This window comes from Acanthopagrus latus, chromosome 10 (assembly GCF_904848185.1).
Source record: "Acanthopagrus latus isolate v.2019 chromosome 10, fAcaLat1.1, whole genome shotgun sequence".
NCBI lineage: Eukaryota > Metazoa > Chordata > Actinopteri > Spariformes > Sparidae > Acanthopagrus > Acanthopagrus latus.
The window spans coordinates 4597926-4612430 of record NC_051048.1 but is presented as its reverse complement, the minus strand read 5'-3'; the positions used below and the strand labels follow the sequence as shown (position 1 = coordinate 4612430).

Sequence of the window (14505 nt, the reverse complement as noted above, 5' to 3'; positions counted from 1 at the left end):
AACTCTGATTATCTGACTGCAATCTGAGCCTGTGTGTGTGTGTGTGTGTGTGTGTGACATACATTCGTCCTCTCCATCTGATTATATACCTGTGCCTTTTCTATACATATTTTAAAGGGCTGTTTCAACCCTCTGACACGGTGTTGTTGACTGTCTGAGGGTTCAGGGGGCGATTTGACAACAGAAGCATGGACAGCCAATCAGAATCTGTTTGGAGTGACAGGCTGTCATGCTCACAACTTAAAAAAAACGTTTATATAATATATTTTACACTTCGAATTACATGTGAAAAAAGAGATTATCAGTTAATTAGTGATTAAACAGTTTTACAAAGACATCCAGTGGAGGACTGACAGATTTCTTTTAATTAGAGTTAAAGAGCATGATGGGTAACAGTTGTCATGATGGACTACGCTGCTGCTACACTCTCATTAATGGCCTCTCACTCGGGACTGGCTGATTTGGGTGCGACGCCTAGAGGTAAAACTTGGTAATAGCGGTCTGGTCTAATGTTTGACTCTTTATATATCAGCCTAACTCTTCTACATTCCTTCTACTTTGTCTCATTTTCCTCTTCTTTTACTTTCTTTCCGTCTTTACCTTCGATTCATCGTCCACATTAAGTCGCCCCTCGTCTATATTTTGTTTCCCTTCTCTTCTGCTGTCTCTCTCTCGTCTTCTTTGACATTAAAGGATTTCTCTCTCTCTCTCTGTGCCTTCTTCCTCTCTACCTGCTTCAGGATTAAAGCGAAGGAATTCAAGGGGATGGAGAGACGCAGCCTTTCATCGAGAGGCCCCGCAGAGGGGCTTCATCCCTCCTTCTCTTATCTTCCCATCCCAGTGAGACACACATCCACTATCACTTTACCCTCACGGTGCTTTAAAGGAGGGGGATGGAGGCTGCTGCACTCTCTCTTTCTCTATTCATCCAGTCATCCTTTATCCTTCACTCCCCCTTTGTTGTCTGGGAGGAGAGTGTTTGTTGTGTTGCTTCTTCTGTTTGTAATTTCAAGGATTTGCAGCTTTTTTTTTCTGATTTCTTGTGAGTATATTTGGGTTCCCTTACTTTCTTTACCCGGCGACTGATGCCGACTTTAATCCACATATTGAAGTCGTTGAGTCATGATTGGGTGAGAAACTTTACTCCGGTGTGATGGAGAAAAAAACGTTGACCCGTCCCCGCTGGCGTTTTAACGGAATCAGGAAGTCCTCTCGCTGTCTCTCTGGTTCTGATTGACACACATGGAGGTCCGGGCAAAATTGAATAAAGCACATCCTCCCTGACCTCTCTGCAACTTGAAGAGCTTTAGTGTGTCGACTGCTCAAACACACACGCACATAAGCCAGCCTGTCATCCCTGGCGCTGACCCATGACCCCTGGAGGTTTACCCAACAGGAGCGGATGTTATTGGACCTAATGGATCCAGTGTGACACAGATATTAAAGCCAGGGGAGTTGAACATGTGAGCGCAAGCTTTCAAACATCGTATTTTTCTCTAAAACTCAGAGCCCGTCGGCGAAAACTAATGAAAACCAACTCTCTCCGTCTGGATTGTGTCTTCGTGGTGTTTGCGTTTGGGTTTGTCACCCAGGGGAGCAACGGGGCTTACTCAGGCATAAGCAATGGCTTTAAGAGGCCAATCAATCCTACTGTCTATCTGACGCGGCGATCAAAACCCTCCCGATCGTCAGGAGGCGTGTCTGTTCCTCCCCCTGCATTAGAACCGGATGTTTGTTTTCATGCCTCACTACATATTCGTATGCCTCGACATGTTCGTCCAACAATGCACCACTGTGAGCGCGATGCCCCTCAGAGGTATTGGCACAGATGTTGGCACATACGAGCCAAAACATCTGCACAGGGCAAACAGGAACAAATAAATGGAGATACGAAGATTCCTTCCGAGGCTCGTGTTTGTTTCCAGCACATTACGTGTGTCTGCCTCTAATAAGATGGAAAAATATGTTTATCGTTGTTGTTATTGTTAATATTGGCTCGTTAAAGGAATAGTTCTATGTTATGGGAAGTGGTCTCATTGGGTTTTGACACCAGTCTTGTGTGTACTGTGCATGTGAAGCTACAGCCAGCAGTTAGCTTAGCTTAGCATAAAGACATCAAACAGGTAGGGAAACGTCAGGAAGTCACTGTCTGAGTGGGTTTTTGTACAGATTTAACAAACATGTGTTGATTTTTGTCACCTTTAGGCAGAGCCGGGCTAGTTGTTTCCCCCTGGTGGTTTTAGCCTTTATGCTAAGCTAAGCTAACAAGTTATATTTTGAACCAGCTGTTACAAGAGTGGTATTGATCGTCTCATCTAACTCTTGGTGGGAAAAACAAAGAAAATGAGCGTCATTCCCTTCATTGTCGCACTATCCCTTTAACTTTAAGTTGCTGTGTTTTTCATTATTATTAATAAATTAAAAAACAGACAGTACAACAAAACTTTACATTTTTAACTGCTCTCTGACAGGTGGTTCCCCTCAGGCATCAACAGAACATCTCTAAACTCAAACATGACAACATTTACATCCCGTCCGTCTGTCTGACATCAGCCGGGTTTGATTTGTTTCATTACTGCTGTTGTTTATCGTCTGACTGAAAGATGCCAAACACTCCTGCAGGCACGACTCCTGCGTCGTCCAACAAACATAAATCCAGCCCACATGAACATGGAGTGGTATCGGAAAAACTGAGACAAGCGATTGATTCTGGTCCAAAACATACTAAACAAGCCAAGAGACATTTACAGGAGAATGTTTAGCCCGCTCCTCTGATATGTTTCTACTTTACACCTCAGGAGTTAAGGAGCTGAAACGATGCCAGAATATTATGGACCAATAATCAACAATGGACTTTCTTGTTTTTTTTCTTAAAACTAAAAAGTAGGCGTATACACAACCCAGTCGTCGGCATAAATAAGTACATTTCTGCAAAACCACAGATCATAACTTTCTCCATGTTGCAACTTCACTTTTGTTTTGGTTGAATCTTCCATTTATCTCCCTTCACAATGCTGTGCTTCTGCTCTGATTAGTTTAGGCACAAAAAACAGTGGGTGGGTTTAGCAAAACGTCACAGTTTGTCTTAAAATACGTGTTTTTGTCACCATAGTCATTGATGGAGACGATCTGCCTTCCTTCGAGAAACAGCTGCTTTTGGTCAGCACAAATATGGTCTCTTAAAAAAACACCCAGTTTGAAACCAAAAAATAATTGGAAATATCTCTAGGTCGCCTAAAAAACACCAGGTTAAAAACAACTGGATCTCAAGAAAGGACACCCGATTTAGTCACCAGAAAAATGGCAAGATATGCTGGCAGGTCTCCTAAAAAACACAGAGTTTGACAACCAATAAATAGATGGAAATATCCTCTAGGTCTCCTAAAAAACGCCCCACAATCTGTGGTTTGCAGAAACAATAACTGCTGACTTCATATCCTGGTGATCGGGCTGACAGGATGTGGTTGGAAGAAGACATTCTCATTTCAAATATTGCCAAAAAAGGGGAAACTTTCCAGCCCAAACACACGCCTAACCTCCTCCTCCACCTGTTACCAGCTATGATGGAGAACACACCTGACCTCCCTGACCTGCGGGTACAAAAGTAAAACTGAAAAGAGACAAATAAGCACTTTAAACGTCTCCCAACAATAACAGGTGAAGCGGGTAATACAGTGTCATTTGGGTCCGAGCGGGAGTCCCGTACAGAGGTAGGTGGTTTTACCTGCCTGAGCTGTATCATTTACCGACAGGTACCTGGGTGTGAAGTGGAGGTCGTCGCTGTGTTATTTAGCTAAACTGGCGTACAGTGAGGCAGGCGGTAAGTGCAGGCTTGTGTGTCAGACAGTAATTGGTGTTTGGATACAGGCTGAAAGAGTGTGAGGCTTACATTCAGTCTGGTTTTTAGCCAGAGGTGAACACACACACACACACACACACACACACACACACACACACACACACACACACACACACACACACACAGCTCTCAGCTGGGGGTGTTTATTTTCATTTTTTTTAAACAATTTTTTTACCGCTTTTTTCCCCGCCATGAAAACGCAAGTTAGCATTAGCAGAAAAAGATGATCTAAATCTATAAAAACACCGTCTGAGCTTCTTGTTTCACGCAGAAGGTAAATGTGGGCATAAAAGTGTGACTAAAAGACACCTTTCAGCTAAAAACGGCTGCATTAAAGGGTGTAATTTCCACTGGGGACTGGGAGGAGATAAAGTTCTGTTCTGCCTAATCCAACGTCAAATTATTGATTAAGAATATTGGCTGTTAAAACCATAAATCTGCTCCAGAAAACTTGCAAATTGAGGTGACAATAACAACTTTGGCCCTCAGTAGTGACTGCAGGTGCAACCCCCACCGATCAGATGATTCATTTATTGAAGTATGTAGCCTGAGAGGCGAAACCAAGGGCAAATTTAAACCCATCGAAAAGTTAATACTTATCTATTTTACTTTATTTGCACTCAACAACTTGCTTTCTGAGCTGCGGCAACTGTGAAGAGGATTCATTTTTTTTTTGCCCTGGGTTTTGTCTCTCAGGCCACATAAAGGCCGACGGAACCTTCTGAGTTCTTCTCATTTATCTTTTTTTGTGCCTCTATAACAACAAATCGATTCTCAGGGTGCCGTAATATCCGCAGAGTGCTAAGCAAACTAGCATCCTGAGTTTAAAGACTGAGACCGAGGCACACGGGTGATTATTCTCAGGTTTTTCTTAAATCTGCCATTTTTCTAATGAGGTCTGGTGTGGCTGCACCTGCATCTCTATCTCTCTCTGCCTCCTCATAACATAAAGACAAACCCCTTCCACTTATTTACAGCCTTCCTTCCTCCGACCCGATGATGCCGAAAAGCATTTATAGAGGCTTGTTAACGTACAGGAATGTATGTGAAGCTGGCAGATTTATACTGACGTATAAAAACAGCCACAAAACTTTCTGCCAAAGTGACGTTTGGAGGCATAAATCAGAGAGTGGAGCTGCTCCGCTCGTCGATACTGAAGTGTGAACAGCTGACAGGTGTGTTTCTGTATATATACTGAGATAAATGTGTCTTGTTTCATGACATATTGTAAGCAGCGGTGGAATGTAACATTTACATTTCCTCAAGTATTTTACATAAACACTTTCCCATCTAATGCAACTTTCTACTTCTAGTCTCTTAGGACTTTTTTCTTGTAATAGAGTATTTTCCCAGTGTGGTATATGTACTTTTACTTAAAGGACCTGAATACTTCTTGTGCAGTCAGTCATCGATGAGCAAATCGTCAGTGCTTTTATTGGATGTCGTCAGTGAAAGATAATGAGCTCCTCGCCTACGGACACTGTTTTCTGTTTGTGGGTGTCTGATTGAAACACGGTGCAGGACTTCAGATCAGGACTGTTTGAACTTGTGTAACGCGAATAGCGATCGTGTCTGTGGGTGTTAATGTGTGCAGCCATGTGAGGGAAAGAGATAGAAAAATCTAAATTGGAGCCCCGAGGTCACCGCTTCTTAATTTCTTCAGCTAATTAAACAGTTTTCTGTGAGGACAAAGAACCAAATCTACACATGAAAAGTACTGAAGTGTGATGACGTGCCGCTCCTCCTTCAGGTGTTCAGAAATATAGAAAAAAAACTTGGATTTTTACTGTATGAGAGCCAAACCGGCATCGTGCAGATGGGATGTGACTCACCCTGCCACCTTTCTCCGGGATGCACTTGCATCCTTTGCTGCAGTCGCGGCCTGCACACGGCTCGTCAGACTTGGTACCCTGCAGACACAAAAAAGAGGAGGAGGTTACAAATTGTAGAATCGGTGTGATGCGAAGAGCAAGAGTCTGTTCATGAAGAAAACTGAAAAAAAAGAAACAAAAAGACAGAAAACAGAAGCAGAAGAGACTCAGGTAACAACCGCATGAGTCATGTGTTGCATCAGTGCGAAGCTGGCGGATTTACAGTGATTTAAGGTGGATTTAGAAACGGATCAGATCCAATCAGAGCTGATAATCTGATGACTGAAACAGTGCATGATGTTTAAAAAAAAGAAAGAGGAGATCTAATTATGTATCAAACTCAACGTGCGCTATCACGTTCTCTGTATCGTAAACAGTGCTCCCTTTTTGTGCCGGCGTTGTGATCACAGCCCGTTTTTTTTCTCTTTTCTGTGTTTTCTAACTGGGCACAGATGAGTCGGTGTTTGACCTCCAGCTCTTTCTCATCTGCTTGTTGATTGGTAACAGAGACACAAAATCAACCTTAACCACAACCAGAGACGAAACTCTGAGCGAAAAAAAAAAAGAAGAATAGAGCCAGTGATAACAGCAGCAGAAGCCCCGGGGAGACAACTCCACAGGAGTCCTTTCATAAAGTCGCTGCGACCTGTGGGGACGCTTGTCTGTCTGAAACCACAAGACGACGAGCTGTAACACTTCCTGAGAAGTCTGATCACAGAATAAGATACAATAGCTGGATTGAGACAATTCACTCAGGTCCCAAGTCTCTGATAGAGTTTCTGTCTTTGTTGCTTTCTCTCATCAAACCGAAGGAAGTTAGGGTCGGGTGAGGGTCGTCATGGCGGCAACTTGGTGGATTGGCCTTAAGATTCAAACTACGACACTCAACATATCCCTCTAGCGTCTGGTTAGTACGCAATGTGCAGCGTTGGGTTAGGTTTTCAACTTAAACTTTGGGTTACAATGACTATGGACGTCAACACTGCTCTCGGGAGGGAAAGTCCAGTGACATCCCCTTCGGACTGACTCCCATCCCATCCCATCTGCAATTTGTTGTCTCAGGATTGCGAGTCACATTGATCATCCAGTCATAGCAAACAAACCCTCTTGACATCAGTCTGAAGGTGTTTGTGTGGACATGCGATGGTTAGCTATGACCGGATGCTTCCAGGTTCACACACCGCCATGCACCACTCAGGCGGCTGCAACCACCAAACAACCAGCTCCCAGAGAAGCTCTTTTTGTTCTCTGCATGTTGATTAGTGACAGACGCAAACCGGCCTTAACTACAACCAGAGACGAACATCTGGGCGAAGAGCGGAGCCAGTGATAACAGCAGCAGCGGACCTGGGGAAACACTCAGAATTTAAATCTAAACATCCACTTTTTTGTTCCCGATCTGACCCGTCTTACGCGCAGTCAACAACCTCGGCATCGCCACCCACTCAACATGTGTAACTCATAAACTCCAAGTGAACTACAGATTAACCTCTTTGGCGTTTCGGGGTGGCATTCCTGAGATGTCTACCAAACATCACGCCGTGCTTTTTAGAGTTTGTAAGTGGCAGAGAGAGCTTTAATAAGCTGACATATGAGTGGCATGACTTCAAAACGCCGCATGCCATCTATTCACTTGCATGCTCGCTCTGGGTGGGAGGGGTCGGATCACATGGCGAGCGTCGACATATGCGTGATTATTGGATTCGCCGTCGACGTATTTGTGTATTTCTTCATCTGAAATGCTGCGATTTTGCATAAATATTTGATCAATAGTTAATCGTCACCTCCTTGTGGATAAGGAAGCAAATGTCTCATATGAGTCCATGGTTTGGGCGTCTCTTCGGGGTCAAACTCGCGGGTCATAGCTGGCATTTCAATGTGATTAGTGGATGAAAGGGTGCTGGCGGGGTGGAGAGACGTGGAGGAGACGGGGGACAGGAGGGGTGGAGGGACAAAAGGGTGTTGGCTGGGGAGCGATGGAGGCTCAGAGGACAGGAGTGGATGAGGAGAAAGTGTGAGGAGGTGAGAGGGTGTGTTAGTTCATATCCACAATAATCCACAATAATCGAGGTCAAGGACCCTCCAGGACCCCTGGAAGTAATCGTCAGATGGTCTAGTCTGGGTCGCAGCCTCATATAATGAGAGCCTGGGAACGACTGTGGAGGTGTCTGAGAAATATTCAGATCAATCACGGATTATCTTTATTAACTCATACGACACCTTTGAACCTGCGTCTGTAGATTTGTAAGCGAACGAGAACACAATACTGATCATGTTTTCACCCAGAACCCAGAAACCTTACTTGACTTGATTCTGAAACCAAAAGACAGACTTTCAAATATTTTATTTTTTATTTAAGTATAGATCAACAGCATTTCTATGTTTAATTCTTGCCTGAGAAGTCTGTGCACACAACTGTCCCAGCGAATAACAGAACACAGTTTATGAGATGATTGCCTCTTTTCTTATTATACAGGACTTCTTGTCTAGAATTTGAGTATTTTCTTTCTCTTCTTCATTTCTTTCTATGAATTTAAGTGCATACAATCTCGCTTTTTTTCTTTTTTGCTCTGTTTTTGGTCTCCACCACCTCGACCAAAAAAAGCACCTGGAACTTTTAAACCAAGAAACCAAACTTCATTTTGTTTGAAAAGTTTGAAAAGTCCAAAAATCTCGACTTTTTGGTCAATTTTTGCCAAAATTCCTTTGAGTAATAATTAAAAATATTTGGTCAGGAAATGACACACACACACACAAAAAAAACAGTGATGGTCACATATTAAGCAGTAAAGGTCGCGGAGGTGTGATAAATGATTACTACTGCTACAACTACTACTGACAGAATCAGTGACAACCATTAAACCTGCAGACAAAACGACTCGATGGATGTGAGGGAGAAAAAGAGCAAAAACACACAACAAGGAGAAAGCGAGCTTGGCACAGAGAGGTGAGAGAGAGAGAGAGAGAGAGAGAGAGAGAGAGGGAAGGAGGGGAAAGGTCAGTGGTGCTGCTCCTGCTTTCTTCCCTCTGATCTCCTCAACTCCTCTAATCACAGTGACAGAAGGAGGGCAAGAGAGGGAGAAAGTGAGCCGGGGAAAACTGTGAAATCTGGGCTAATGGAGGGAGCAAAGGCAGCGAAAGAGGAGCGGTAAAAGAAGTGGAGGGAGGCCAACGAAGGAGAGAGAGAGAGAGAGAGAGAAGCTCAAATTGATGTTTTGGCAAAGAGGGTAAAGAAGACGGAGCTAAAAATAGAAGCAGAACAAGTGATTTGGAGCATTCACGGCCAGCCAAATGAAGTCTAAAAAAGAACAACAAAAGAGGAAGGAGCGAACTGGATGGGAATTTCATGCAGTCGAACCCCAAAAAAAAAAAAAAAAAAAAAGACTTATTGCTGCTCTCTTTGCTCCCATCTCTATTATTTCAGCCTATTATCCTCCTTTCGTCGAGGCATGAATGCGTCCTCAGGTGTTCTCCGGTCAGGAGTGAGTATGCCACTCATTGTTCTGGGATATAATCCAGCCTCTACCTGAGCAGGGTGGGGAGGTGATCCCGGTTCAATTTGCTCCGTCCACACCCAGAGTTAAAAGTGAAGGATGACACAGACAGAAATCTAAAGCCAGCGCCCCGAGGGGATGTGTGATCTGTGATGGTGGAGCAGGAAGACACGGCCGCAAAGAAAAGAATGACTGCAGGTAAATAAACACACGTGGAGTCGGACACGTGAGTGTGTTCAGGTGGTGTAGACGCAGGTAGCGCTGCGTGAGTGCACACAAGTCGGTTCTACGCTTGCGAGGACGCTCTTTAGGAAGGACGTTCCTCAGTCCCTGCACCAAACCTCATTCAAATTTTAGTGAATTTTAGAAAAGTGACAAAAATCTGCTCACTTATAAGTTCAAACAGCGGTCGTCACAAAGGTGAAGGCACAAAAGCGAGCACACACTCACGACATTCTCCCATAGAGAACAAAGACTCATGAGCACAATGAGCTGAAAAACGCTGGTTTAACAATATGAAATGATCACCGGATCATCTTACAGCCACTGGAACACAACCCATGTGTGTCTAAAGGTGTGTGTGTGTGTTTGCTCTTGTGCTGGCCTCGCACCACCATCAGAGTTAAAATACCTTCACCTAGAATTACTGCCCCCGAGCGCCAACCAGTCGTCATTATATTGACATAATTCCATGGTTTGCACCGTTTACTGTTAGCGATGTGATTTTTGGCTCGATGGTTCTGCGTAGATTAGATTAGATTTGATGGCAGTCGCAAACATCTTCAACCTGACAGCACAGACGATCTCTCCAAACACACCACAGTTTCAAGGTGGGCACCAAAGACAAGTTTGATTTTTTACTCCAATTAGACATACCTGTGAATGTTTCTTATTATTAGCGTATTATTTCCTGAGAGATGTGACTCTTGACCACCAAATTCTAACCGGCCTAACTTTTGCCCCAAATTTGAAGAAAGAATTCCTGGGATATCGCGTTCATAAGAATGGGAAGAACTGATGAACAACCTTAAAATATCTCCAGAATTTGCTGCCACAGAGGTATAAAAACCAACATTGACCACCAGTTAGAAACAGGAAACAAATGGCAATCCCTCATTTTTAAAGTCCTGGACATCCCCCGTCGACTGTGGCGCTGAACTGTACCAGAAAAAAAAAAAAACCTGCTTTGCATCCTGACTGAAGTGACCCTGTATGTTGAGGCTGAGATTAAGTTAAAGGAATGTAAAGCTGCCACAGGATCAGACAAGAGCACTTTGAAGACAAAAGCCAGTGAGCTCATAATTTAGCATCATTAGCTGACATAACGTGATGGAACAGGCTCGTTCCCCGATTGGTTTGCATGAATTACAACACTGTTCATTCGTTCTCCCGCTCTGTCATCTCGGCATTACCCGGCCTAATGTTCCCCAATCAATCTCCTCTGTTTGCTCATACTTTACTGTCCAAACACTCTCATGTACATACGTCTAACGGAGAATTTTAAAAGCCGCCCGTAATACCTGTCTGCTGTTCATACACCTGAGATTGGCAGCTCGTGGGTACCGGCTGACGTCTGGACACGTCTTTGCGTTCCTACAGGGTCTTGCTGATGTTATCCGGATGAAGGTTGAGTCTAGGGTTACCCAGAGTGTGATATGCATTTTCAGAGACGTATGGCTGAGACAACAGAGCGTGATGTGACAGGGCGGCCCTGTTTGTTTTCTTAAAAGCAGCAAGATAAAACTTTGCATGCCATGTATGTTATAGAATTCCTCACCGCTGAGGATGATGGTGGTTTGGTTGAAGGTCAGACAGGCTGGGTTATGATATGGAGGGAACGTTTGATCCTCATTTTTCCGCCTATAGTTCATAAAACTGTTTGAGTTCATCTGTATTTACTAGATCTTCGAATGAGTAGTCCTTCATTTTGGGAAATCTACTGTAGCGTTAGACTTCGAGCTCAAAAACTGTAAATAATGTAAAGGTAGGAGTGCCTCCTGGACTCAGACTGTTTTTTAGAGGTACATATAGTCAGTTACATCAAGCAGTGTGGATCCAACTGCCTCAAATCGCCAAACTGACCCTTCAAGCTTTCCCTACTAAGTGCTATGCAGGGATCTGTTAAATCCACAGCCTGTCGATCAACGTGTCATCACACGTTTAACAAGGGCAAAAACATGACGAATGAGACTTTTTGACAGCTCATGCAAAAAAAGAGGGGGAGTCTCTGTTCTCTCTCCAAAGTCTTATCTCACATCTCTTCCTTGTTTTGTCATCCCTCTTTTTTTCTCCTTCATCCCCCCCCCCCTCGTCAAATCCTTCCTTATCTCCCATCCTTCCTCCTCTTCCTCTCTCCTCTCTGGTCCATCTGTGACCCTGACATCCACCACAGGAGACTAACCAGCTGTGTTTGGGCCTCCAGCGTTCCTCATCTACTTCTGTTTATTCCATGCTGCGTGTTAGCAGTATGGACTGTATATAAGCACACAATCGCAGCCACGTGCACGCTTTGTGTACTTGTACACAAAGCTAATGTGTGTCTCTGGTTGTGTATGTGTGTGTTCCTGTCGACGAGGCCACCCAGCTGGAGGCAGGTCATCCATAACTCGGTCAGACAGCGGAAATTTGTGGCGGTAAGTCGGACCCAAACAGGACGCCGCACGAAGGCAGCTGACATGGCCGCCGGCTGGAAATGTAAATAAAGTAAAGCCGCTGTTGTTGATCGAAGACAGAACACAGATACGTCGGGAGACGGGTTCTTCAGAGACTTTTATGTTCACTTTCTGAAGCTATGAAAGTCTTAGTCATTGTTAAAAAACAATTGTCAGACTTCTGAGACTTAATCAATTGTCTTTAACATTAAATTTGCATGTTTTTTTTATTTTGGAAGTAAAGCTGCTGTTGTCACCCAAAGACAGAATGCAGCCTTTTATGTTCACTTTCTGAAACTAAGAAAGTCTTGATCATTGTTAAAATGGTTAAAAAAAAAACACTGTCAGACTTCTGAGACTTAATCAATCACATTTAACATTTGCATGTATTTTTGTCAATGTTGTCTTATTTTTGGAGTAAAGCTGCTGTTGTTGACTGAAGACTGAATTCAGCCTTTTATGTTCACTTTCTGAAACTGCGAAAACATGAACGTTCAGTCATCATCTACTGAGGTCATACAGGAGGTCAAAAACACGATTTGTTGCTGACAGGTTAAAACTTACAAAAACAATGATATCCCTAAAAGGCACGGTTGACATCAGCTGTCATGAACTTTAAATCCAGATGCATTTTGGGTTCCTGATGTAAGCAGATAGTAAACAGTATCCCCCCTCTCCATTTCTCAATCTCTAATCCGGTTAAGACCGTGTTAATGTTGCGAAACGCCTTTATGTCACAAACTTAAATCTAAATCCAAACGAGCTGCAGAATTTCCTTGCAGAGTCAAAGTAAAGACTTACGGAGTAAAGCTGCTTCCCAGTGCCACATCTCCCCTGACACAGAGAGCTACAGAAACAAGCTGAAAACATGGCGAAAGACTGCACCAGGTCAATCAAACACAGCATATTCTAAATGCATTTTACCAGCAAGAGGACACACAAAACAAAACCTTATCCTGATAATTGGAAAAATTGCTGAATATCGTCCATCTTTTTAGCTGTGAAATACTTTTAAGTACAGTGCATGAGTAAATGTACTCGGTTACATCTCACCACTGCCGAAAGGAAGGAAAGGATCAAATCCAAACAGGCTGAGGAGTAAGAATTACACAATCCTGACATTTAAAAACCTCAAATTATCGTACCTAGCATCCATCACTTTGGCTAGCAACACACGCCTACACACACACACACACCTACACACATACACCCCCTCACACACACAAAGGTATGTTCTGTGACCTTTCCCGCCTCGCCTCGGTTAATTTTCGCATTTCTTTTGATCACATTTAAAAGGATCATCATTTGTTTGTCTGCATGCACGATGTTAAAACTTGTACTGTTTACACACACATGCACGCACACACACACACACGCACACACACACACACACACACACACACACACACACACACACACATCTGCACTGTGACCTTTCTCAGGCACAAAAAGCGTGTGGCGATGTCGCGGCACGTCGAGGTGAAGCGAATGTTCCTTAATAAATGCATCGTATTTCAAAAGATCATCGTTTGTTGTGTCACTTGCACACATGTATAAACCTGTAACCCTCCTCACACACACACACACACACACACACACACACAGATCCTGAAGGATTGTGCGGTCGTGATGGAACAGAAACATCACCATTACACAGGATTAGGACTCGACCTGCCCGGCCTTGTTCTCTCTCTCTAACCCTACTCAACTTTTTTTTCTTCTTCTTCTTCATGAACATAATTAGAGACTTAAGGGGGGAAATTTAGCAATTTTATCATGTTTTTTTTAAAGAACACAATGAACCCGGGGCGAGAACAGGCACGCAGGCAGAAACAGGAGCTAAGTAACATGTTCTTGCTAATAGCACTCTGGTTCTGGTTTATGTATCCTCGGGTCCTGTATTTATGCCCTGCCCAGATCCTTAAGTGTATCTCTATGAGCAGATCGTTATCAGTAAGAAGGAGGATTCATCCACGACATTTCAGCGGCTCTCCGGATTTCGTGCCCCACCTTGCCTCTTTTAATAGGCGCTCACGCTGGCTTTATAGGTAAAGGGCGCGTCGATTGCTTAAATCAGGGACCAGAACCCCCAAATCAGCATTACTCAAACCCTCCTCTAAGCTGAAATCTGTCTTCCTGTCTTTCCTCGCTCTTTCTGTGTGCCAATCATTCTCCTCACTCCGTGTGATTTATGACCGATTTGCACCTAATCACACATTTCACCCGCCCCGTTGCGTTCTTCCCCCGTCGTCGTCTGCGCTCCTGCCCGGACAGCAGCTCGCTTTTCTTTTTTTTGGCTAAGACCCGAGCTCTCAGACAGACTGCAGGTTTTCTGCTGCATGCAACGTCTCGGAGATCTTCTTTTATTGCCGCCGTGACATCATGAAGCTGGCGTGAGGCGGCCTGCTGCTGGTTGTTTGTGCCCCTTTATTCGCCGGCGGGCAGCCCGGCAGGCTGGAGGTTCATTCCAAGTGTGTCTGTGCCGATAGGTGGAGGATGTACAGACAAATTTAGACCTCGCCTGGAGGGAATCTTTCAACATCACGGCTTATAAAAACGATGATTAATCAGTTCCACTGGCAGTGGGAGAGGTGATCGAAACAATGGAAAAAATATTTGCAAGCTAAGGG

The 14505-nt window shown here is 44.0% G+C and overlaps 1 protein-coding gene across 7 annotated transcripts in view; it reads right to left on the bottom strand.

Moving 5' to 3' along the window:
* The window catches only part of col4a6 (collagen, type IV, alpha 6), a 112030-nt gene that overhangs the window by 38425 nt on the left and 59100 nt on the right, over window positions 1–14505 (bottom strand). For all 7 annotated transcript variants that reach the window (XM_037111026.1, XM_037111027.1, XM_037111032.1 and 4 more), the window contains exon 4: window positions 5692–5769. In XM_037111026.1, coding sequence (XP_036966921.1) covers window positions 5692–5769 — 78 coding nt within the window. The remainder of the gene's footprint in view (window positions 1–5691; window positions 5770–14505) is intronic.